The following is a 25856-nucleotide window of genomic DNA, read 5'->3' as shown; positions in this document are numbered from 1 at the left end:
AAGTACTGTTCCTTCTAACAGGGATTCAGATGTTATTGACTACAACTTCCATAATCCTCAGCCAAAGGACACTACAGCTGGGGATTCTGGGAGTTGTAGTGAAAAATATCTGAGAATCCCTGTTAGAGTGAACACTGACTGGAACCAAGCTGAAGCAACACCTATACAGGACCAGCCAAGCCCTATTGGTTCCACAAAATACCTTCCATAACTGGGCTGTTTAGTGACCCTGTTTGGCCATTATCTGAGTGGTGCTGCAGCCAGAGGCGCATCTAGGGAAAATAGCGCCTAGGGCAAGCACTGAAATTGCACCCCCTGTCCAAACATCTGACACCCTCCTTTCAGATAACTTTACCATAATATCAGCTGAAAAATACAAGTCAAGCTCCTTAATCTTTTAATATTTCTAAAACTATTTAGCAGTGTATGTAGCCAGACCAAAAAATGCTGGAAAACTATATATTTCAGTATGCTGGGGCTCATGAAATACCCAAATACTATGTGGAGGTGTACTTGGAAAACTAAACAGAAGTGCCTGTCTAATTCTCTACTATGCATTGTAGCATCACTATTACGCAAGTTTTAAAAATAAATGGAGAATTTGACTTTTCTCAGATACTCTGAAAATAATTAAAGGATATGCAGAGTAAACTGTGTCACTACTTGGAATATATTCTAGTATTTCAGAAAGACAGTTAAAATGAGAGACTGAGAGCAAGAAACTCCCAGTGGGCCTTCATACTAAGGATTTCACACTGATTCAAAGACAAACTCACCATTAATAGCCACATTATTAAGACATCACATTTAACTCACTTATCACAAGAAGCAAAGTAAGAGCAAATGAATACAATCCGAGTTAATAATCTTCAGCTCAGTATTCACAAGCCCTGATTCTCTGTACATAGTGCCAAACTGAATATGTGTACAGTGACTTATATTATATTTAATTATTTTTTTACCTGTAGTCCCTCCAGGGGGCTTCATAAGGCCATGGGGGGTCTGCAAAGGTTCCCCCTCCCCCACTGGCCTCTAGGGCCTCGCAGTGACCATTTGAGCATGTGTGGTGGCCACTTTTAAAAATATATTTTTTTTAAAAAAATGGCCGCTGAAAACAAAATGGCCACCGTGCATGCTTAGATGGCCTCTGTGAGGCCTGGCATGGCCTAGGGCCTCACAGAAGCCATTTGAGCATGTGCAGTGGCCATTTTGTTTTCAGTGGCCATTTTTAATTTTCTTTAAAAAAAATTAAAATGGCGCCCCCTTCAAGTGGCGCCCAGGGCATGTGCCCTGCCTGCCCCACCCTAGATACGCCCCTGGCTGCAGCTAGAGATGAGCCCGAATGGGCACAGGCAGCCACAGCTGGGGCAGGGAGAGGTTCCCTTTAAAAACATGTAAATAAGTCCTTACCTGCTCCTGTGCCATCCCACCACCTTTTGTAGAGCAAGTGCTGCATCTGGAAAAGCGGTAGGGTGGCACAGAAACAGGTAAGGACCTACTCACCTGCTTTTTAAGGGACCCTCTCCCTGCCCCGCCGAACCAGTTTGACGCTTCTCTAAGAAGGTACCAAACTAGTTCGTGCACATACCTATCTTCAGCACAGCAAAGATAAGACTAGTTGCTAGTTAAGGTACCCATTTTAACTTTCATGCCACATTAGCTGTAAAGACTGTACAGGAGAACCTCATTATTCGTGAAACTGCTATTCACAGTTCCACATATCCACTGGGTGTCTTATTGACACCTGTTTCCAGTATCTGCAGATACAAACAGGTCAAAACCCATGTATCCACAGTTCCCAGAGGGCTGGAAGTGACCGCGGAAGTCACTTCCGCCCATCGTTTTGTCTCCAGGAAGCCAAGAAGAGACAGGAGGAGCCATCTTGTCACTCATTTTTTTGGGGGGGCAGACTTTTTACTGTGATTTTTTTGCAGTTGGGGGGGGGGCAATCCAGAGCACGTGGAGCATGCCAGAGTAAATTCTGGCCCATTCTGGAGTCATTTGGGGGCTGTTTGGGGGCTTTAATTTTTTTCCCTTCACCTTGGAACCTAATCTTTCTTTCCCCATAGACCTAAGGCCTCATTACTCATGGATCGTTACTTGTGGTAGTAGGCGAGGAACAGAATCCCCATGAATAATGAGGTACTCCTGTACTACTTTTAAGTATGCTGGCTATAGAAATGAGGCTTCTTCCACCCATACTTTGCTTTGGACATTTAGCTGGAAACTGGGCTGGGGTGGGATATATCCAGGAAGAAATTCAAAAGCTGCAGCATCCCAATCACTTCTTGTTGAATTTCTGCCTGATGCATCTCTACAAGGCAAAGCACTTCATCAAAATGTCACCTTTCCAGCCCTGGTCTGGATAATTTTAAGAAGTTTGTTATCTGTGGTGAAAAATGGTATCCACCGCCAGTGTTCCCTCTAACAGGGATTCTCAGATGTTGTTGACTACAACTCCCACAATCTCCAAGCAAAGGCTAATGCAGCTGGGGATACTGGGAGTTGTAGTCAACAACATCTGGAAATCTTGGTTAGAGGGAACACTGGTCACACTTAAAACCCCTTTTCTCATAAGTTATTTCTTAAACTGCTATATAAGCCATTTTTCAATGGATCTCAACCAAATTGAGGGGTGATACCTCTTGTCACCTAGCTGATGTCTGCAAACTGTCAGGCAGATTTGATAGATGGTTTCAACCTAATGGCGCAGCGGGGAAGTAACTTGTCTAGGAAGCAAGAGGTTGCTGGTTCGAATCCCTGCTGGTATGTTCCCCAGACTATGGGAAACACCTATATCAGGGAGCAGCAATATAGGAAGATGCTGAAAGGCATCCTCTCATACTGTGTGGGAGGTGACAATGGTAACCCCCCTCCTGTATTTTAACAAAGAAAACCTCATGGCTCTGTGGTCGCCAGGAGTCAACACTGACTCGACAGCACAACTTTAGGCTTATAATGACAGAACGTTGAAACAACTCATCATAACTATACTGGCATTACTCTGCCAGAGAGCTGCTATAATAGTGCAGCGAATAAGTCTTCTAGAGGCCGTGGTTTGAGATGCCTCCCCATACATTTAAGAAGAACAGTGAAGTTAGAATGATGTTGAGATTACTTATTGACACTGGATGTTGTTGTGGCGCTGTCAGGGACATATTTGAATGCAGGATGATAAGGATAGGTAATAATCTCTCAATATCTACTCTCATTAAGACAATTGCCCCTGCTAACATGGCAAAGAGGCACCATTCATTCATTCATTCATTTATTTGAATTTATATACTGCCTTTCATTAAAAACAACCCCAAGGCAGTTTACAAAAGTTAAAAAACATTCAATAAAAATGACAATTGAAATATTAAGCTAAAAATATAAAACAAATCTAATTTAAAAACTATAAAATACAAGCATAAACACTATAAATAAGTAAAAAAACACAGAAGAGGCAATAGAAACAGTCATGTAAAAGTCTGGGTAAAAAGCCAAGATTTAAGAAGCTTTCTAAAAACTGTGATGGAGTCTGAGGAGCGAATGGCCACTGGAAGAGCATTCCAAAGTCTGGGGGCAGCAACAGAGAAGGCCCTGTCCCGAGTGCACAACAGCCGAGCCTCCTTCATTGTAGGCACTCGGAGCAGAGCCCCCTCAGATGACCTTGTCAAGCGGGCAGCAACTTTTGGGAGCAGGCGGTCCCTCAGATACCCCGGGCCCAAATCGTTAAGGGCTTTAAAGGTCAAAACCAGCACCTTGAATTGGACCCGGAAACGAACTGGCAGCCAGTGCAGCTCTTTCAAAATGGGTGTGATGTGCTCCCACCGGGCAGCTCTGGATAAAACCCTAGCTGCCGCGTTTTGCACTAGCTGCAGCTTCCGGATATTCTTCAAGGGCAGCCCCATGTAGAGCACGTTACAGTAATTCAGCCATGATGTGACCAAGGCATGGGTAACCGTGGCCAGATCTGCCTTCTTGAGAAAGGGACGCAGCTGGCACACTAGCCAAAGCTGTGCAAAGGCACCCCTTTTAATGTGGTGATTCTCTTTATTTAGCAGGGGGAGAGTAACTGGCCCTATCCACCCCCAGCATGGTATCTCCAGTGACTGTTGCTGGTTTCAATCTTATGTTTCTTTTTAGACTGTGAGCCCTTTGGGGACAGGGGTCCATCTTATTTATTTGTTGTTTTTCTGTGTAAACCACCCTGAACCATTTTTGGAAGGGCGGTATAGAAATTGAATGAATGAATGAATGAGAAGAAGAGCATTTTCTAGACTAAGATTCTTTTCTGTGTATTAGTGGGATTGGAAGTAAAAAATGGAATAATACCTTGTAGGAACACGTCCAAAGGGTATGGCTAAGCACGGAGATTGGTGAACATGAAGCCAATAATTTAATTTTCACGTTTTGATACCTCATGCCAAAGGGACTAACTTTATACTATTTCTGAAATTCATATATTGACACACTACCTAGCAAATGTGAGTATATAAATGCTCATGAGCAGTGGTAGCAGGCAAATGAAATGCATAGAAATTAAATGGATTTACTGCCAAATAATGTGTTTAGGACTTGGATGCTAGCAACATGAAAAAAACCTAAACTACCTCTAACAAGCATCTATGAAAATAGAATATATTGATTTTTCTGCTATTTCTTCTTTGGGCCATGCAACAACACAGATTAGACTAGACTAAGTACATTGTTTACGTGCATCAATGGAAAATATATGTTGGAAAATATCCCTTTTCTTCAGACGACTTAAAGATGGACTAGTTATGTATGGATTAGAACAACTATAATAACAAGCTTTTTTAATGATTCTCTATTAAACCACATGACATATGAATTAACCTAAATGAATGAACGGACAATTTTGTACATGAACATGGCTTCTTTTTTCTTGTATCCAAAATCATCCTATAGAGATCAACACCTTTCTTTCTCTGCTCAGTAACTGTAAATCATACCCATTACAACAGAGACCAGAAAATAAAGGTAATTTAGGTAGATGCTTTTCAGTGAGCATTTGCAGCGATACGCAATTATTGTAATTCTTTTTCATGGGGAGCGCTCCAGGAAGTGAAAGTCATTTTTATTTATAGGTTCCAGCAGGGCGGGGGACTTTCTATAGATAAAAAATTCTATGCACTACATGGATAAACTCAGAGAAAGGGAGACTGCCAAACCCCTGCTAATGGGGAAAAGGGCACCTTTTAAATGTGGTGATTCTCTTTATTGAGCAGTGGGAGAGCAACTGACCCTATCCACGCCCAGCATAGTACATCCAGTGACTATTGCTGGTGTCTGTCTTATGTTTCGTTTTAGACTGTAAGCCCTTTGGGGACAGGGAGCCATCTTATTTATGTATTTACTATTTCTCTCTGTAAATCGCTTTGGAAACTTTTGTTGAAAAGCAGGATATAAATATTTGTTGTTGCTTGCTTGCTTGCATGCATTCCAGGACTTCAAATTTAATTCCTAAAAAGAGTGTTAAGTGATGTGGCATTTGCAGCATCATTCTATTATCTTTTGTAGCCATCATGGCACACAGAGTGTTGCTCCACAAGAGCAGCCCTTCCCCATTGTTAGTCAAAGAGAGCAAATGCAAGCAAATCCAAGCATTCTGAAACCCCATTGATTTCAAAGAGAAAGAGATAAGCATGCATTTTAGATCAATATCAAAGAGAGACCAGATTGCTTAATTTGTGCTGAAACTTACCCACAAAGTTGAGCTTTGCCCTCATTTATTTATTTAATGTATTTTTATCCCACCTTTCAATTTCTGTCAAATGTAAGAGGAAATCTCTTAGGAACAAATACTAGCCAGCTCAAGCTGGATCAGAATTAGAAGCTGTGGATACACTTAAAGTCATGGGAGAAGATACAAGGATCCTGCCAAGGTTCTGTTCCTCTCTTTATCCTTGTTACTGTTTCCAAAGCCCTTGCATTCACACCACTTAGGACAAGCTTTCACAACATAAAATCTGTGAGCTTATTCCAGTTCCTCTTCACTGTCTGCCTGCAGCCTCTTGGGGGAAATTCCATAAATATTAGTTGTTTCTGGCTTTTTCTACATCTTTGTGGGAACATTAAAGGCCCACCAAAGGTATTATCTCCCTGGATTTATAAATACACGATGGAGTCTTGTATACAGTTGCATCAAACACAGCAAGCAGTGGACATTAAGGCTGACTATGAAGAATAGTGAAAGCAGAAGATAAAAATAAGTAGAAAAATATGAAATAAGAAAAATAAGAACTGAGAGTACAGAAAGAAGAGTGCGAGTTACGAGTTGCTGAGAGAAAGGGGGATCATATGGGGTGAAGAGATATTTATTGGGAGAGGAAAAACTGAAGTGAGAATCCAAAATGATCTTTGGTGTAGGCACAAAAAAGATAGGGAGATGGGGTGATATGGTAGTACATAACAGGGTACAGAGAAAAAATGAGGGGGTATGACACATGGAGCTGTAAAAATACTTGCAAGTACGGAAACAGAAAAATTGGGACAACAGGTGTGGAGGATGTAGTGCAAGGAGATAAATGTGCTAAGAGATTGGGGGAGAGGAGACACTGGAAAAAGTTACTGTGGAAGGATCCATGTATGGAGCTACAGAGGTCATTGAGCCGAGAGTGAAAGAGGAAATGAGAGAGAGTGTGTGTGCGCATTTGTTATGAGTGCAGAGAGAGCAAAAAGGGAGATGGAGAGAGTTTGAAAAAGAAAAGAGAAAGTGTGCATCATGGAATGGAGTACAAAAGGAAATGGGGATATTCTCGTTGGATTCCCCTTTACAAGTATACCCCCAAACTGGTCCACAAACTTGTTCTCAGGGCTAGTCCGGTCTGAACTTGGACCACCTGAACCGGACCAGTTTGATTTGAACCATAGTTCAAATTGATCCGGCTCACACATCCCTAGTTTAAAGTGTTCAAATGTATTTACAAGTCCATTTATTTAAAATAAAGGTTTAAAAGAAAGCTTTTTATCACAACTGGATTTTGGTTTATGTTCCCCACCCTCTCAGTGAATCTGTTTGACAATTTAACACAAGTGGAATGCACTTATTATTGTTCTTTCTCTGGATTTGAAACTGAATTTGGTTGTTTTTCACTTCTACAGCAAAAAATACAAAGTGGTAGAGTTACCAAGCCCTAAAATATTATTTTTAAAAAGATGTCTTATGGTTGCATTGTTCTATTTTTTGTTTGTTTTCTTTGTAGTAATTGTTTTATGTTCTTATTGGTCATACAAATAATTCACACACATTTCAAACTATCACTGGGCTTGTGTAAAGCATAAGAGGTGACCATTAATGTCATTCTCACACTCATAACATGGAAAAATTGTAATCCAAACATATTTTCTCTAATAGCTAAATACTACTAATACTTAAAGAAAATACCTTAATGTCAAAAGCTCCAGGTTGGCCAACTTGGTTGTAAAGTTCCAACTGATCTTTAACAGGAGAAAGCCACAACTTTATTTGGCTTAACTGTTGCTCAAATTGGATCAAGTTATGTATCAGATGTTCAATTTCTTTTTGTTTTTCAGGGAGATCTTTGGATACCTTAAAGATATAAGAAATGCATTCTGTAAGATAAAACAGCAGTTCTGCCACAAATATAGCAACATGTCAATGAACCTTTTCCTTTTCAAAATATGTAGAAATGTAAACATTAAACAGGAGAATAATAATCTCAAAATATTTAATAACAGAATAGAAATAGATGCAATCAAGAGATAGCTAGGTACTGTATTCCCAAGTTTTACTGATTTCAAAGAGATGTAGGGTCAAACTAGATTTGACATTAAATGTGCCATTGTTTAGTTAGTGGCTTATTTCCCCTTAAAATAGCATCTGCATGGGCCCAGTCTGGATCAGGACTTCAGGGAGGAGGTAGGAGCTACTTAAACCTTTATCTCCGTGCAATTTTCCCACTGAAAATCACCCTCAAAGCAGCTATTTAAGTCCCAAAATTTTAACCCCAGTTCAAGAGGAGCGAGTAAAGGGCTCCACATCATGGTCCCAATCTGAACTGGGTCCCCTGAGTCCCTGATATTTTAAAAGGGGAAATAAGTCCCTATGTAGATTATAATGCATTTAAGATCACATTAGTTTGGCCATTAATTCCTGAATTAAGGTACTAAACTTCATTGATTTTCATTGAATTTATAGATGGATGACAGGCATTCATAGGATTGTGCTTAAAAGGGGGATTAGCTCATATAATATTGTAAAGAAATTGTATCCTCAGTGGGAGCAGTGGAGAAAATAAACAGAGCAACAATCAAACAGGATACAACTATTAACCACACTTCTAATTGATCTGGCTTATGGAGCAGGGACTTCAATCTTTATCTGTCTAGGAACATAGGAAACTGCCATGTACTGAGTCAGACCATTGGTCTATCTAGCTCAGTATAGTCTACACAGACTGGCAGTGGCTTCTCCAAGGCTGCAGGAAGGAATCTCTGTCAGCCCTATCTTGGAGATCCCAGGGAGGAAACTTGGAACCTAGATGCTCTTCCCAGAGTGGCTCCATCCCCTAAGGGGAATGTCTTACAGTGCTCACATGTTGACACCAATCAATCAATCTTTATTATGGTCATAGACCAGCATAAAGTATAAGGGTGATTACATATTAAAAGTGAGAGTAGATAAAAGGTGATTACATATAGAATGGTACATATTAATAATAAAGGATTAAAAATACTAAAAATCTTGATAATCAATTCTCTTAGCCAGCCAGTGTGGAGATGTGGCAAGGCAATGCGTGCCATCCGAGGGAGGCACCTGATTGGCTGAGCTCTGTTTGGCCGGAGGTGCCTGATTGGCTGGGCGTTGGCCCGGCTGTTGTGAGGAGGGGCCATCTCTGCTGCAGCCTGGGCTGGAAGGTGGGAGGCAGTGGGAAGGACTGGCCCTAGCCTGGTGCCAGAGGGGTGAGAGAAAGGCGGTGGTGGGCAGTAGGCGAACGGAGAGAAAGGCAGCGGCGGGCAGCGGGCAGACGGAGAGAAAAGCGGCAGCGGGCGGAGAGAAAGGTGGCGGGTGAGAGAAAGGCAGTGGCGGGCGGGCGAGTGAAAGGCAGCGGAGGCAGCAGGAGGGGGAGAGAAAGGCGGCGGGGGCAGTGGGTGGGGGAAGAGAAAGGCGGCGGCAGGCAGCGGGTGGGCAGGAGTAAAAACGGTGGCAGTGGGGCCCTTCTTGGCTGCCCGCCTCGGCTTTGTGTGGGGGGAGGAATGGGAGGGGAGGAGGGCTGGAGATCGCAGGCCATACGGAAGGGGAAGAGAGGAGAAACCGGGGCAGGAGTAAGAGGGAGGGGGAACAGGTGGCCCCAAAGCGCCACACAGATGCTCCGTGAGGGGTTGACTAGTAGTAGCTAATACACCAAAAGCATGAGGGCATAAAAGCCTGAGAAATAGTAAAAGTCATAAAAACTCATGAAAGGCATTAAAAAGGGGGCATAAAAATGGATATAATAAAGTTAGAAGACATGAGAAGACAGAAATACATAAAAGCCTGAGTAATAAAACTGGAAAACAGCCAGACTAAAGGTGCAGTAAAAAGGGAGGGTGCTCAATTCCCATTCATACGCAATCAGGGCAGACCCTGCTTAACTAAGGGGACAAACCATGCTTGCTACCACAAGACCAGCTCTCCTCTCATAAATGGGTCTAAGCACAGCAAAAGAGAAGAAGCTTCATCATTGGTTCAGCCCAACTGCTGGGTGAACTTGGAAGTAAGAAAGGAAATTGGCAGAGGCCCAACACAGGTGAGTCTCCACGACTTTATTTTTTATTTGTATTTTATTTATTTTTACATGTATATCCCGCTCTTCCTCCAAGGAGCTCATAGCAGAGTCCATGGTTATTTTTATCTTCACAACAATCCTGTGACGTAGGTTAGGCTGAGAGATACATGACTGGCCCAGAGTCACCCAGGGAGTTTCATGGTTGAATGGTTGACTTTAACCATTCCCCTAGCTCTGCAGCTAAATGGAGATGCTAGTTTAGGGCCTATTAGAGAGTTAACCTATGGGATTATTGTGGGGTATAGAATATGTTCACCCTTTTGGCCTAGACTCTATCTGAAGGTAAAAACAGAAGTTGTGACAGCAGCATCTACAAGGGGTTACTATTAAAAGTGAAAAATAGGACACCATCTGGAACCTGCCCGAGAGGTAGGAGCGGAACCACCGCAAAGCAGTGCCTCCCACTCACAACCCCCTCAGACACTCTAGAAGGATACTATGGTCAGAGGTCCAAAAGGGCCAACAGAGTCACACCTCCTCTGTCAATTCCCAATTGGAGAACATTCATCAGGCCGACCAAGGCAGTCTCCACCCCACAGCACACCCGAAAAGGCAGTCTGAAATGGGTCTAGATAATCGGTTTCCACCAAGACTGTCAGGAGCTGGGAAGCCACCACCCTCTCAATTACCTTGTCCAGTCATGGAAGGTTGGAGACAGGCCTGTAGTTGCTCAACTCTGAACGATCCAAGGTAGGCTTCTTCAGAAGTGGTCTAATAATTGCCTCCTTATGACCCTCAGAGAAACATTTATAAACTCTACCAGGTCCTCTTCAACCACCCCCCTCCCCCACTGGATAGTATAAGCCATGTCGGGCAAGGGTCAAGAGAACAGGTGGTAAGCCGCACCATTCCAATCAGCTTGTCCACATCCTCAGGAGTCACAAACTGGAACTGATCCAACCTAACCACACAAGAGGAGTCACTGGACACCTCCACATCAGACGCTGAAGAAGACAAAATTCTGATACCCCTTGGGAAATCTTTTTATAGGAACACAGACAGAAATGGCAAATCTGAAGGATTTTATTGTACTGTACTTTTAAAGTGACTTTGGTGATGCTTTTATTTATACTTGGTGTTTATAAAAGGTGATCCTTTTATTTATACTTGGACATGTTTGCTGCTTTACTGCTTTTGGCAAAATACCATAAATATAGCCTAATATGCGTTGAGTTCAAGTTAGCATAATTTCCAAATGCTAGCCTTATGATAAATAGCTGCTCTGAAAACATTCTTTTGTCTTTTTATTTCCTACTGCATGATAACCTAAAAGAGAAAATGTTCACAATCATCAGACAAAAAGCAAAACGTGTTCCTATTGTCAGCTATGGAACTAACAATTCCTTATTGACAGACAATTCCATATGAGAAGCTATGGGAAGACCATCTGCATGCTTGCATGCAGAAGGTTCCAGGTTACATCCCTGGCATTTCCAAGACAGGGCTGAGAGAGACTCCTGCCTATAACCTTGGAGAAGCCACTGCCAGTCTGTGTAGACAATACTGAGCTAGATGGACCAATGAATACATGGCAGCTTCCCTGAGGTGCACCAGGGTAAGAGCGCCTCTGCAACTTCCTATGCTCCTGTGTTCCTGACACGTTGTGATCATGCGCTCTGACTTGCTTAGCAGACAGTGGGGCTTAGTTGTGAACAATATACTAGAGTGCAACGATTGTTATTAAATCAGAGGGGTAAAATGAAGCTTTAAAGCTTTAGTTTTTAAAAGGGGATTGGGAACTTATTGCACAGGAAATAATTCCAATGATGTTGCAAGCTTTGACCATTCTAAACAGAAGGTTATTCCAAAAGGTACTCTTCAGTGACCAAATTGCTCACCACATAATGAAATCTTGTAAAGGTAATGCATACACAGTGCAAACCAGTGAGTACAGAAAGACAGATTCTTCAAGTATACCAGAAACATGGTAACTTATTCTAAATAAGTCAATTATTTGACACATTGCATGATTCAGTTATAAAAAGATCACACTGAAAAATAAAATATCTGAATATACTTCAGTTCAGTCTGATTTTCATGCAATGAGCAGACACAGAATTCTCAAGTGTGTGTTTGCTACTGACATGCACAGTTTGTTGGGACATTTGCATATGCATAGTCATGACTCAGGCACGCAAATAGCTACTACGCATGCGTGGCAGCCTTCAAAATGGCCACCGCGAGCCAGGAGAGGGTCTCAAACAGGACTTAATGGCCTGAAGAAGACTGGAGGTGGGGCGCGGAAAGGGGGACCTTCTGAGATCTCCCCGTGGCCACGGCAGCACCCTCTAGAGGCCAGGTAAGAATTAACAACACTTTTTAAAAACTTAGAACCCCCAAATTGCATCAAACTCGAGCCAAGACAGTTCTAGTTCAGGGTGCCAAAACCAAACATGCCGGGTCCGGTTTGAGTCTGGTCAGGACTTGAACCAAACTGGGGAAATCGGTTTCGTGCACACCCAAACTGATGTAATCAGTGCAGATACAAATTTGTTTAGAAACCAACCTGAATAATAAGGAAAACTCTGTTCATTAGGGAAAGTTAATAATTTTTATAAATCTCATTTTGCAAATATATTGTTTTTCTTGCTATTCTTTCTAACTAGCATATGTGATAAAATATGACAAGTGAGTCATATTCCTCTCTCACTCTCTCGTTTTGCCTTAATATAATATATATACAATATAATCACTTTCACTCATAGCACGGCATGGCTGAGAAAATGAAAACAGTTACAAATACACCCACTTCCTGTACATATTAAGTCAATGTCTGTGTGTAACTTGGTCTAATTTCACACAATATAAGATTCATCTTTACTGGGTGAGTATCATGCCATCTGGTCATAATTTTGAATGCTAACTCTCCAGTGGTGACACCAGAAAAATACTGAAAGGGGGGCAAGTGCATTAATGGGTGGGTGAGCTGTATCACACTTATTAGATTTCTGAAATAGAAATTGGGGGGGAGTGGTAGGGAGCAAGCCACTTTTCGGGGAGGACCCCTCCCATCCCCTCTGAAGCTGCCCTTGTAACTATACAATATTTAGAGATACGGATTGTAGCAAATTTGATGCCCATACTTAGAGCCAAAATTCTTCTGTAAACTTTGAAATTCAAAATCCTCCTGGACTTTGTGGTATCTTTCCTCTTTTTGGGAATACACTCTAACTGGGCTTCTAGTACTGTGGGTCTGAGTAAACTCCATGCATTCTGGAGCGAAGTGACTCTCCTGATTTTCTCTTTGAGCTTTTTTTTCACCACACTCCTCATTTTGGAGAAGTTTCCTCTTTGGAAATTCAAAGTGTCTGTGTTAGACTTCTTTTGTGATTCTCTCCACACATGTATGCTGAATTTGATCGCACTATGGTCACTGTTCCCTAAAGGGTCGATGACACTGACATCACGCACCAGGTCCTGGGTCCCACTCCCTTCTCTTTGGTTGGTTCCAAGACCAATTGTTCTAGGGTACAGTCATTCAGTGTATCTAGAAATCTGAATGCTTTATCATGACCTGACTGTGAATCTATGTGTGGGTAATTGAAGTCACCCATGATTACAGCCCTGCCTCTTCTTGACGCCTCCTTGATTTCCTCCTGCAACTCCTAGTCACTGTCAGCATTTTTATCCAGAGGGCGATAGCATCTCCCCAATAGCACATTTCCTTTCAGGCCTTGTATTGTCACCCTTCCATCCCTTATTTAGCATACAGTGCTACTCCACCTCCAAGGTGCCCCTCCCTTTCCTTTCTATAGCGTTTATATCCAGGGATAACAGTGTCCCACTGGTTCTCACTGTTCTACCAGGTTTCTGTTATGCCCACTATATCTATTTCTGTGTTAGTAACCAAGCACTCCAACAAACCCATCTTGGTTCAGAGGCTTCTGGCATTGTCATATAAGCACCTATATGCTGAATCTCTTCCCTGGTGTCTGCTATCTTTCTAATGACTCTTTGACCAGCTGGCACAGCCTTCTGTCTGCTCTTTATGTGGTTCTGCTCTGTCCCCTTCTGTTTTATCTGAATCCTCTGCACCCTTGCACTTTAAAGGATGGCATTTGCCAAACTGGATACTGTCCAGCTCCTGTCAGCTATTCCCCACACATCATTTTAAAAGCTGCTCTGCAACCTTTTTGATTTTAAGCACCAGCAGTCTGATTCCATCTTGGTTCAAGTGCAGCCTATCCCTTCTGTATAGGCCTTGCCTGTGCCAAAATGTATCACAGTGGCTAATAAATCTAAACCCCTCCTCCCGGCACCAACATCTCATCCATGCTCTGAAACCCCTCAGCTCTGCCTGTCTCACTGTACCTGTGCGTGGAACAGGTAGCATATCTGAGAATGCCACCTTGGGGGTCCTGGACTTCAAAATGCTACCTATCAGCCTATATTTGGCTTCCAGGACCTCCTGACTACATTTCCCACATCGCTGGTGCCGACGTGCACCACAACAGCTGCCTCCTCCCAAGCGCTGCCTAAGAGCCTATCTAGAAACAGTGTGATTCTGCAACCTTCGCACCAGGCAGGCAAGCCATTGTGCCATCAACACATGGGTCACAAATCCATCTCTCTACACCTCTCAAGATCGAATCAAAGAGGCCCCCACCCCCCGGAAGACTATCCCCTGTGTGAGAGGATATGGGCTCATCATCCATGGAAGGGGTTCCTTCTAAAGGAGCATTTCCCTCTTCTTCAAACCGATGTCCTCCTTCCCCAAGACCTTCATTCTTCCTGATAGCAGTAGAGCTATCAGCCCTAGAGGGGATGCCTCTACCATGTCCCTGAATGGCTCATCCACATACCTCTCTATCTATCTGAGCTTATCCAGATCCGCCACGTTGGTCTTGTTCCCTGGCATGTTCCCTGACAGCAAGGTGCTCCTTACACCAAGCAGACACCCATGACTTCTGCCCATGGAGCAAATAGTCATACATGCTACACTCTGTGCAATACACTGGGAAGTTCCCCCTCTCCTGCTGGCTTTCTAGCTTCATACTGGTTTTGTTGGCTGTTTACAGTATTTAGAAATAGTTTATTAGAAGGATAGGTCTCAGCTGTAATGGTCAGCTATTAAACCGTCCAAACAGACTATCTCAAGAATATGGCATTGTTTGTTTCACACTAAACAAGGCAGAAAATAATGTTACTGTTGAGTATAAACAGGTATTCTGAAGCCAAATGTTTATAAAAATACTCTGAGATTAGCTGAATGTTCCAATGCGGGGTGATTAGCAAAGCCAAAAGGAGTGAGAGACAGAGGAGAGAAGGCCCTCACACGCCAGAACCAACATTTCTGGATCTACAACTTGCTAAGTGCACAAACACCTATAAGCGCACTAAAAGGCTGCCAGGAGTTATTCCATTCTCTTCAGTTTTACTGTTTTTATAACATTTTGTACTGTAACAAATACAATTCAGAATCACTCTTCAAAGGGCTGTGGTCATGCTGGCTCTGGAGCTCCTATTTTCATCCAGAGCACATAAATTCTGTGCAAATGATGATGCAGTAATTAATTTAAGGAGTTGTTGTTATTGTAAACCACCCATAGAGGGACTTTGGGGCGGTCTATAAATTTGAAAATAATAATAATAATAATAATAATAATTATTATTATTATTACAACAACAACAACAAACAAACAGACATCTGCCACACAATACACCAGATATAACTGTAGTCGAGAAGAAAGAAAAACAAGTCAAAATAACCGACATAGCAATACCAGGGGATAGCAGAATAGAAGAAAAAGAAATAGAAAAAATCACCAAATACAAAGATCTACAAATTGAAATTGAAAGGCTGTGGCAGAAAAAGACCAAAATAATCCCAGTGGTAATTGGCACCCTGGGTGCAGTCCCAAAAGACCTTGAAGAGCACCTCAACACCATAGGGGCTACAGAAATCACCATCAGCCAATTACAAAAAGCAGCTTTACTGGCAACAGCCTATATTTTGCGACGATATCTATAATAACCAACAGTATTGATGATAAAATTCAGCCATCCCAGGTCCTTGGGAAGGACTCGATGTCTGGATAAAACAAACCAGTCAATAACACCTGTCTGACTGTGTAAACAAGAAATAATATTAATATAATAATAAACAATGATCTGAAGTTGTATGGAAAGTCCCAGTCAGAAATTGAATCACTGCTAAACACTGTCCATATATTCAGTAGTGATATAGCAATGGAGTTTGGACTAGACAAGTGTGCTGCATTAATAATGAACAGAGGAAAAATAAGAAAAACGGAAAGAATAGAACTGCCCAATGGAAGCATCATCAATTCAAGAACTTGGAAGAGAAAGAACCTTACAAATACTCTGGGATTCTCCAGGCGGATAACATTGCACACACTGAAGTTAAAAGAAAAATTGGAAGTGAATACATCAGGAGAGTTAGAAAAATCCTCAAGTCCAAACTCAATGGCGGGAACACCATACAAGCCACAAACACCTGGGCTATACCTGTTATCAGATACACTGCAGGAATAATAGACTGGACCCAGGCAGAGCTAGAGACGCTAGATCGTAAGATCAGGAAAATCATGACCATCAATCATGCTTCGCACCCCGCAGTGATGTAGATAGGCTATACATGCCTCACAGCTCAGGTGGAAGAGGAATGCTTCAAGTCCATCAAACAGTAGAGGAGGAGAAAAGTGGCCTTGAAGAATATATAAAGGGCAGTGAAGAAGATGCAATTCAAATGGTCAATAATGAAAAACTATTCAACACCAATGAAAGAATGCCTGCAAGAAAGAACAAGTCAAGAACCGAGCAGGAAAATAAGCCACTACATGGTCAATATTTGCAAAATATAAGTGGAAAATCAGACATCACCAAGACCTGGCAATGGCTTAAGAATGGCAACTTGAAGAAAGAAATAGAGGGTTTAATGTTGGCTGCACAAGAACAGGCACTAAGAACAAATGCAATATGAGCCAAAGTTCAAAAATCCACAACAAACAGCAAGTGCCGCCTTTGTAAAGAAGCAGATGAAACAGTGGACCACCTGATCAGCTGTTGTAAAGAGATCGCACAGACTGACTACAAACAAAGGCATGACAAGGTAGCAGGGATGATACACTGGAACATCTGCAAAAAATACAAGCTCTCTGAAGCCAAAAATTGGTGGGACCATAAAATTGAAAAAGTTGAAGAAAATGAAGATGTAAAAATATTATGGGACCTTCAACTACAAACAAACATCTGCCACACAATACACCAGATATAACTGTAGTGGAGAAGAAAGAAAAACAAGTGAAAATAATTGACATAGCAATACCATGGGATAGCAGAATAGAAGGAAAGAAATAGAAAAAATTACCAAATACAAAGATCTACAAATTGAAATTGAAAGGCTGTGGCAGAAAAAGACCAAAATAATCCCAGTGGTAATTGGCGCCCTGGGTGCAGTTCGAAAAGACCTTGAAGAGCACCTCAACACCATAGGGGCCACAGAAATCACCATCAGCCAATCACAAAAAGCAGCTTTACTGGCAACAGCCTATAATCTGTGACGATATCGATAACAACAGCAACAACATTGACAATAAAATTCAGCCATCCCAGGTCCTTGGGAAGGAACCGATGTCTGGATAAAACAAACCAGTCAATAACACCTGTCTGATTGTGTAAATAAATAATAATAATAATAGCAACAACAACAATAACCCTAACCCTAACATCTGCCAAAAAAAAAAAAAAAATACAGGCTACCTGTAGCCAAAGATTGGTGGGACCACAAAATTGAAAAAGTTGTAGAAAATGAAGATGTAAAAATATTATGGGACTTTCAATTATAAGCAGATAAACATCTACTACACAATACACCAGATATAACTGTAGTCAAAAAGAAAGAAAAATAAGTCAAAATAATTGTCATTGCAATACCAGGTGACAGCAGAATAGAAGAAAAAGAAATAGAAAAAATAACAAAATATAAAGATTCTTCAAATTGAAATTGATAGGTTGTGGCAGAAGAAGACCAAAATAATCCCAGTAGTAATCGGCACCCTAAGTGCAATTCCAAAAGACCTTGAAGAGCACCTCAACACCATAGGGGCCACAGAAATTACCATCAGTCAATTACAAAAAGCAACTTTACTGGGAATAGCTTACATTTTGTGACGATATTTATAACAACAACAACAACAACAACAACAACAACAACAATATTGACAATAAAATTCAGCCATCCCAGGTCCTTGGGAAGGACTCGATGTCTGGATAAAATGAACCAGTCAATAACACCTGACTGACTGTGTAAACAACAACAACATAATAAATAATTAATAATAATTAATAATAAAAATAAAATGTAAACAAACTAAATAGTCAGTGGTGACTATTATCCAATTTTTAGACTGTGGTTTCTGATTTTATTTGTACAATCAATTTGCAATTATTTCTTAAATGAGCAAAACTGGGAAGTTCAGATGTGCCACTGCTGCATATTTCTGAGTACAAGGCAAATGGAAAGTGAGCATCTCAAAACACTCATACAGTATACACACTGGATTGATTCAGATGATGTGTGTGAGCTGGTCCTACCTACATGCAATTAATGACATCCATGAGTGACTTCTGCTCCTCCTTGCAATGTCTTGCTCCCTTCTTCTAGTGAACCAAAGAGGTAAATAAAATATAGCTGACAGCATGAGCATTTCTAGGCTTTACTGCAACTTTGAATTTGCCCCCACCCCTAAATAACACAAAAGCTTGAATTTTTTTACCCCAAACATAAATAAGGCTCCACTCTAACATGCAATGAAAAGCCCAAATTTTGTGTGAAGTGCTCCCCGATAACACACAGGGACTTCAAATATGGCCAATATGTGCACACACCATTCCGGAGGATAAGTGACCTAAAAGCCCCATCTGAAAATGCTCCATTCCCTTCCCTATACTCTGTTGAACGCTCTCTACACAGAATACTTTCAAAAATATCCATAGTTCAAAAAGAGGGTTGGGAAAAGGAGTCACGGCTCACAATGAAGTGAATATAGAATACATGATGATCTCTATCATGCTGGATCACGGCCATCATGTCTACTTAGCAGTAGTTGCTATCACCACTGGATTAAAAAAATATGCTTGAAAATAAATCATGGATTGCAATCAGAAAAAATGGCCGAGATAGGGATAATCTATATCATTATAGTCTCAACTTGAAGTAAATAAATCATAAAGGCCAACTGGATCTCTGTGCATAGGCATATTGTACAAATTAGGTCTCCAAGGATCTACTATGACTGAAATTCCATCATTATAATGGATCAATACATGTTGCAAAATAACAGAAACTGCAGCTGTAGTGTTTCTCCACTTGAAACATATACTCAAAGATAGTCCCCAGGGACTGTGTGGAAACCACTTGTTTGCACAAGCCAGCTGAAGTGATGAAACCTGCTCAACACAGAAGTATTTCTAAAGTAAACTGGAAAGTAAGATGATCCCCTAACAGCCAAAAGTGTCCCAATTTAAAGATGAATTAATATCCTCGTAAAGTATATTAATTTGCAATCACTAGTATCAACTGAATCTTAAAATCACAGCCATAGATGAACCCTGTTATCTGCAGGGGTTCCGTCCTCCGCTACAACCATGGATAACGGAACTACAGATAATGGGGCATTGTGGCAATGGGAATGGGGGATGTGGTTAGGCTCCTGGAGGATGAAAAATTGACCAAAACCCCATCAAAAATGAAAAGCAAAGCAAAAGCAAAATAAAGTGCCCCTCCATGCTCTGCTCTCCAGCTGTCCAGGAATGCCCACCCCAAGTCCCAAATTCCCCATGAAAAATCCTGGGGGAAAGTTTCTTTAAAATACCAAATGAGCCAAAAAAATGGGTCCTCTTCACAAAATGGGGTGAATTACAAAACCATCGATACACCCTCTGTATCCATGGGTAATGAGTCTGCGTGTCAATTAGGTAACAGAAGAAATGTGGAAACTCAAATAGCGGTACCACATAAGATCCATCTGTATTTTATGCTTCTTGAATATATAGTACTATTTTGAAACACAATTTTATTTGTAGCTAATAATACATACCTGATCTGCAGTTGGTGAAAAACCTAAGAAGGGTCATAACTGTTCCCACCCCACCTCATCTCTCTCTCTATAAATCTAATAAAATAATGAATATCTATCTTAACATCAAATAATTACTTTGAGTTAGGTCATATGGAATGCGCTCCCTGCTGAGATACGATCCTCCCCATCTCTGACTATTTTTTTAAAAAGTCTGAAGACCCAACTCTTCACCCAAGCCTTTCAAGCTTTTTAAATTTGTAGGTTTTAATTTTATGCTGTTTTTAAATTGTTAAACTGTTTTAACCCTTTATATTTGTTTTAATTGTTTTTATGTCATTGTTAACTGCCCAGAGAAGAATGTTTGGGAAGTATAAAAGTTAAATATAAATAAATAAATAAATAACTATGCCGAGCATTAATCTAAAACAGGTGAAAAATCTAAATTTTATTATATGAGTTCAAGAATTAATTAAGGTAAGTTAATTGACATCTTAGGAACTGAATAATTCAAAAGTCTATATTTGGTAATAGCTACAGGTCCTAATTTTATATAAATTATTCCGGTTCTTCACAAGAATTTTCATGATTATTTCTGCCTTACAATTATGCTGCAGCAATCTTCAGTTCCTTAATCTTGCTAAATAGTCATAATTTTATTGAGGGTACTAGGATTTCCTTTTTACTTAACAAAATGCCACCCAATTTGATATAACTGAACAGGGTATCAAAATTTGAATAATAGGTTATGACATGAGATTTTAGTTTCTTTTCACAACTATTATTTTCTATCATCCATTTCTGCTTTCACATTTCTGCTTCCAAAAGCCATTAAATGCTTCTTTGTCCCAAGAGAAAACTAATTCATCAGATAAGAAAGCTACAAGCCTTTATTTCAGATTTGGATTTGGCAACTGACATTAATCCCATTTTCAACCTCAAGATTACATTACTGCAATGAATGGACTATAGGACAGTCTTTAACCTGGTCCCCCAAAACAACATGGTGATTTGCCTTCTAGGAGTCACTAGGTAAATGTGATATCTGTGCTTCAGAGTTTACATTAATTTTATATAATCTGTTAAAATTCAAGCTGCTGAACTGAAAGCACAAAAGTCGTGTATTGGTGTGGAAAGTAGATACTTTGCACTATTAGATTCCACAAGCATAATTACAGCCGTCTTGTCCAATTATTGTCCGATGTCTCCTAAATCCCATATAGCATTTTTGGTAATATTAATCCATTAAACATCTCACCATTAGGTAGTGTTGTGATTTTTAATGTCCTACATGAAGTAGTTTGTTTTAGAAACCTGTTTAAAAACAGTGCCTGTTTTCTGATATATATATTTTTTCACTCTAGTAAGACCTGAGAATAATTTCTGTCAGGGATGGTGAAATGTCTTGAAAATAAAGGGCAACCTTTATTACACTTGAATTATTTAACTCAGGTCTGAGGTAGATTGGGCTTGTTCCCCTATATCACGTAGGCCTCAGCTCAAGGGTGTAGCTATAATTGAGCTGATGGGTTCAAAGAACCCGGGGGCCCCAGCTCCATCCCTCCCTATTTTCTTCTTTATAGCCCTCACTCTGAGGGGCCGCCAGGGAGAGAGGTAACCATGGGTCCCTCTCCCCTAGCTACACCCCTGCCTCAACTGCTTAACAGTGGTAGTGTTGCTGCTTCTATTTTACAGTGGCCCTTCCTTTTACTTCAGAAGTGCTAGGACTCAGAGCACCTATCTGTCTTTTACAATCATCCAACCTTGTAGCTCATGAACTGAAGGGATTCCTTATAATGACCAGATGATCCAGGACTTTTAGGCATTACAGACAGACATAAAACTGGTGCAATTTGACCATATGAAGATGGAAACAGCACCTGTTGATATTTCCCCGTATACTGTCATGCCATATAAGAGGGAAGTTTTCAGGGGAGGTTTTTGGTTTGTTATAAAACTAGCTCTAATGCTAAACTTAAGGTCTTCATTTTAATTCTTATTGAACTGTTCACCACTCCTGCCTTCTCCAGACAGTTGCTCCTTTATTTTTATTATTTTTAAGGGCAGAAAAAAATCAAACAAAAATTTATTTATTGTTTATTTATTGTTAAATTTATATACCACCTTTCATTAAAAACAATCCCAAGGCGATTATAAAATAAAAAAAAATTACAATATTGGAGGATGATAAACATCTGATAATTTATTTATTATATCACTAACCTTGAAATGGTCCTGACAAACAGACAATACGGATTTCTCACAGAAGAGATTTTTCTCTTCTCACCGCACCTACCCAAGCTTTCTGTCTTTCCTTCTCTTTAGGGACACACAAAAATAATTTTTCTAGTGTGCTTTTTTCTGTGCTCTTGTACAGTGGTACTATGCACACTTGTATCTTTTGGATTTTTCAAAATCACTGTTTTATTATTATTTATTTATTTATTTATTTACACAGTCAGAAAGGTGTTATTGACTGGTTTGTTTTATCCAGACATCGAGTCGTTGTTGTTATTATTATTATTATTATTATTATTATTATTATTATTATTATTATTATTATTATTAATTTAACTTATATACCGCCCAAACGTTCATCTCTGGGCGGTTAACAATGACATTAAAACAATTAAAACAAATATAAAAGGTTAAAACAGTTTAACAATTTAAAAACAGTATAAAATTAAAACCTACAAATTTAAAAAGCTGAAGAAGCTTGGGTGAAGAGATGGGTCTTCAAATGCTTTTTGGGAGGATCGCATCTCAGCAGGAAGCGTATTCCACAATCTTGGGGCAGCAATCGAGAAGGCCCATCTCCGTGTGGCCACCAGATTAGCTGGCAGACCTCCTCAAGTGACCTCAATGAGCAGTAGGGCACATAACAAAGAAGGCATTCTCTGAAATACCCAGGGCCTAAGCTGTTTAGGGCTTTATAAGTTATAACTAGCACTTTGTATTCTGCCCGGAAACCAATTAGCAGCCAGTGTAGCTCCATCAGAATAGGAGTTACGTGGTCTTTCCGAGATGACCCAGAGACCAACCTGGCTGCCACATTCTGAACCAACTGAAGTTTCCGGACTATGTACAAAGGCAGCCCCATGTAGAGTGCACTACAGAAGTCAAATCTGGAGGTTACCAAAAGATGTACCACTGTTTTCACGTCATTGATTTCGAGAAACAGGCGCTTTTGTGTCAGAGTACTACAGGAATTTCACTCTCTAAACCTTCATTTCAGCTGCATATGAGCAGATTTCAGCCAAAAAAACAAAGAAGAAGAGAAAACCCAGGGGACTTGTAATCACTTTTTGGTGAGAAATGGAAACAATTTTTTTTAATACAAGCTTCTTCTTTTTTAAGGAGATGTCCCCATTCAGTTGCATTTGATTAACAAAGTTTACTTAGTGCTTTTCTGATCCTCACATGGAGCTGTAATACATTTCCCTCCTGAAATCTCAAGAAAGCTCAGCCTTCACTTCTATGTTATTGAAGGAGCAGATGGGATCTTTTTTGCTTACTGGCATCAATTCTTATCTAACAAAACAGAGGACAGTAAACCAGTTTTTCTTATGCCCTTACACATGAAAGATCCCTTCTTTAACTCTACTGATGTCAGTTCATGGTTAGTTTCTGTACTGTATTCAGATTTAGCTTTCTAGCTATCCAGATACCCATTTTGCATTTTAATCAATATTTGATCTCTATGTGTGCACCCCAGTCCTTTCTTAATCCTTTATATCCATCTGATGAAGAAGACTGTTGAATGTGAAAGACGGTTTTGTTTGAAATCTTATGCCCAAGGGAGCACATTTCCACAGTGAGATAATTATAGAACATGGGAGCTGGGGGCAACAACTGAGAAGGCCCTGTGCCATGTAGCCGGCCAGGTGTCAGTCAGTGTCAACATGCGGAGCAGAGTCATTCCCAAGAAAACCTTGCATGGCAGGTGTTACTACAGACTCACGGGTACACTTCTGGAAATTATTATAATGCAGCAGATCTGACATGTGTGAAGATATGCTCAGGCTGTAGCTGCATTTGGATAGGCAAACTTGAAAACTATTGAGAGAAATACTTGGTCATACCAAAAGATTGGAATAATTGTTATATAGAACATTATAAATAATCTCAGCTTCATTAATAGTCCTTGCTCATGTTATCTATCTATACAGGAAACTGCTGTTGCAGAGCACATGCTTTGCATGTACAAGTTCCTGCTTCAGACCTTGGCATCTCTTGTTAAAAAGAATCTCAGTTATAAGGACGACCTCTGCCTGAGATCTTGGAAAGACACTGCCAAGAAAAATAGACAATGCTGGATAGATGGACCAATAGCCTGAGTCAGGCAGCTTCAAATGTTCACTATAGTTTGTAAACAATACTAATATTATTCAGTCATTTGGAAAGCCTATTATTCAGTCATGGCTGGAAAGCCATGTGGTTTTTAGAAATATCTCACTAGCCTTTTAAGACACACTGATTAAAACATTTAAAAATGAGAATCATTACAATTTAATAATTTTAAAACATGGATAAATGTTAAAATTAACTGAGTACACACATTCAATTCGTTAGCAGGTCTTAAGTGCACAGCTGAGATTGATACCATAGTGAAAGAAACTCCCTTTCAGGCAATGACAGTGAATGTTAATGTAGGCAGGTTTTATAATGAGTTAAATGGCTAATAGCAGGCTGAAGAACATAGTCAAAGCCTGTTAAAAACAATCTAACCCTCAAGGCTGCTTAAGAACATGGTGATTTTGTTACAAACAGCTTCATGTTACTGAGTCAAGTTAAGGAAATTTCATTTCATTTTTTAATGGGCAATATTTTAGTTAAGCTAAAAAGTTCAGTAGTTGTTGGGTGTTTTTAAAAAAAAGAAATATATCATCTTATTTACAAAAGAGCTGTGGGTTGTTTAAGATTATGCTATTTTTGATCTAGGTACTTATGTCAAGAAAAGCAGGAATAATTCAATTATTTTTTCTTTTCTTTTAGATTAGTATACTTTTTTGATTAGTGTCAAAAACTTCAATATACGTGGTAATGAGAGTTTCTATTTCACTCTAAGAACATCCATCAGCAAGCTCAAATAACACAGCGGAAAGAGTTAACTGATCATTGAGAATGGAACAGTACAGTACAGCACCCTTTTTTCTAAGGTAGTGTCTAAAATTATGTATGTTCAATTAAATACAAGGCAGAAAAGATCAATAGATTTAAATGTGAGAACTGAAAGCAATTGGGTGTACAACTTTGTATTAGACTGAGGTTTATGTAATCATCTCAAGAGGGAAAAGGATCTTTCCTCTTCTGTTAAGCATTATCAAAGATTTGGGCATGAACTAAGAAATGGCAAGGCCTTCTTCTCTTGTGTAGTGATGAACCAAACTTCCTCACATGGATTCAGAATTGGTCTTGTCTAATACAAGCTATTTATTAGCATTTTTAAAAATCTGATTCTGAAATTCAGAATCTCCTTGTCATCAGAAAGAATTTGACCTGAACACCTCCTCTTCAAGCAACATTCAATGCTTCTCTGAGCCCCTGAGGTGCACTCCACTTCCCTTTTCTCAACATCTCAAGGCAAATGATACATACAGACATCTCTGTGAAGCCTTAGCCCTCCCTGGTGACTGGAACACTGAAGTTACAGCATCCAATACACATGTGCTGTAGCGATGTATAGTTTTCTAGGACACCTGAGTACAGATAGGGATGATCAATTAAACTACATTCTGAGCTAGACAAAAACTCACTCAATTTGTAATGTGACTATGAATTATGAACTAGACAAATTTGTATGCTAAACCAAGGTAAGTATGTTGGCAACAGCACCGCTGATAAATCCTTGATGACACTGCCTTCATTACAAGTATCCCAAGGCTACCTACATTATATGCGAACATTCCAAAGCTTCTCCAAAGAACACGGAAAACCCAGCATCTGGCCTTGTCCCCAGAGCCAGTGAGCTTGAGCAACAAAACAAGGATGAGAGTCCTTCAGCCTTAGCTAACCA

General features: G+C 40.2%; 1 protein-coding gene across 19 annotated transcripts in view; it reads right to left on the bottom strand.

Annotated features, from left to right (window-relative positions):
* DMD (dystrophin) overlaps positions 1-25856 on the bottom strand; it is a 1901967-nt gene that overhangs the window by 630129 nt on the left and 1245982 nt on the right. For all 19 annotated transcript variants that reach the window (XR_008319265.1, XM_053308495.1, XM_053308494.1 and 16 more), the window contains one exon: positions 7397-7561. Coding sequence is in view for 17 of the 19 variants with exons in the window: in XM_053308495.1 (XP_053164470.1) it covers positions 7397-7561 (165 nt within the window). In the remaining 2 variants the exon portion in view is untranslated. The remainder of the gene's footprint in view (positions 1-7396; positions 7562-25856) is intronic.

The sequence above is a fragment of the Hemicordylus capensis genome, chromosome 3 (assembly GCF_027244095.1).
Source record: "Hemicordylus capensis ecotype Gifberg chromosome 3, rHemCap1.1.pri, whole genome shotgun sequence".
Lineage (NCBI taxonomy): Eukaryota > Metazoa > Chordata > Lepidosauria > Squamata > Cordylidae > Hemicordylus > Hemicordylus capensis.
This window is presented reverse-complemented; position numbering and strand designations above follow the sequence as displayed.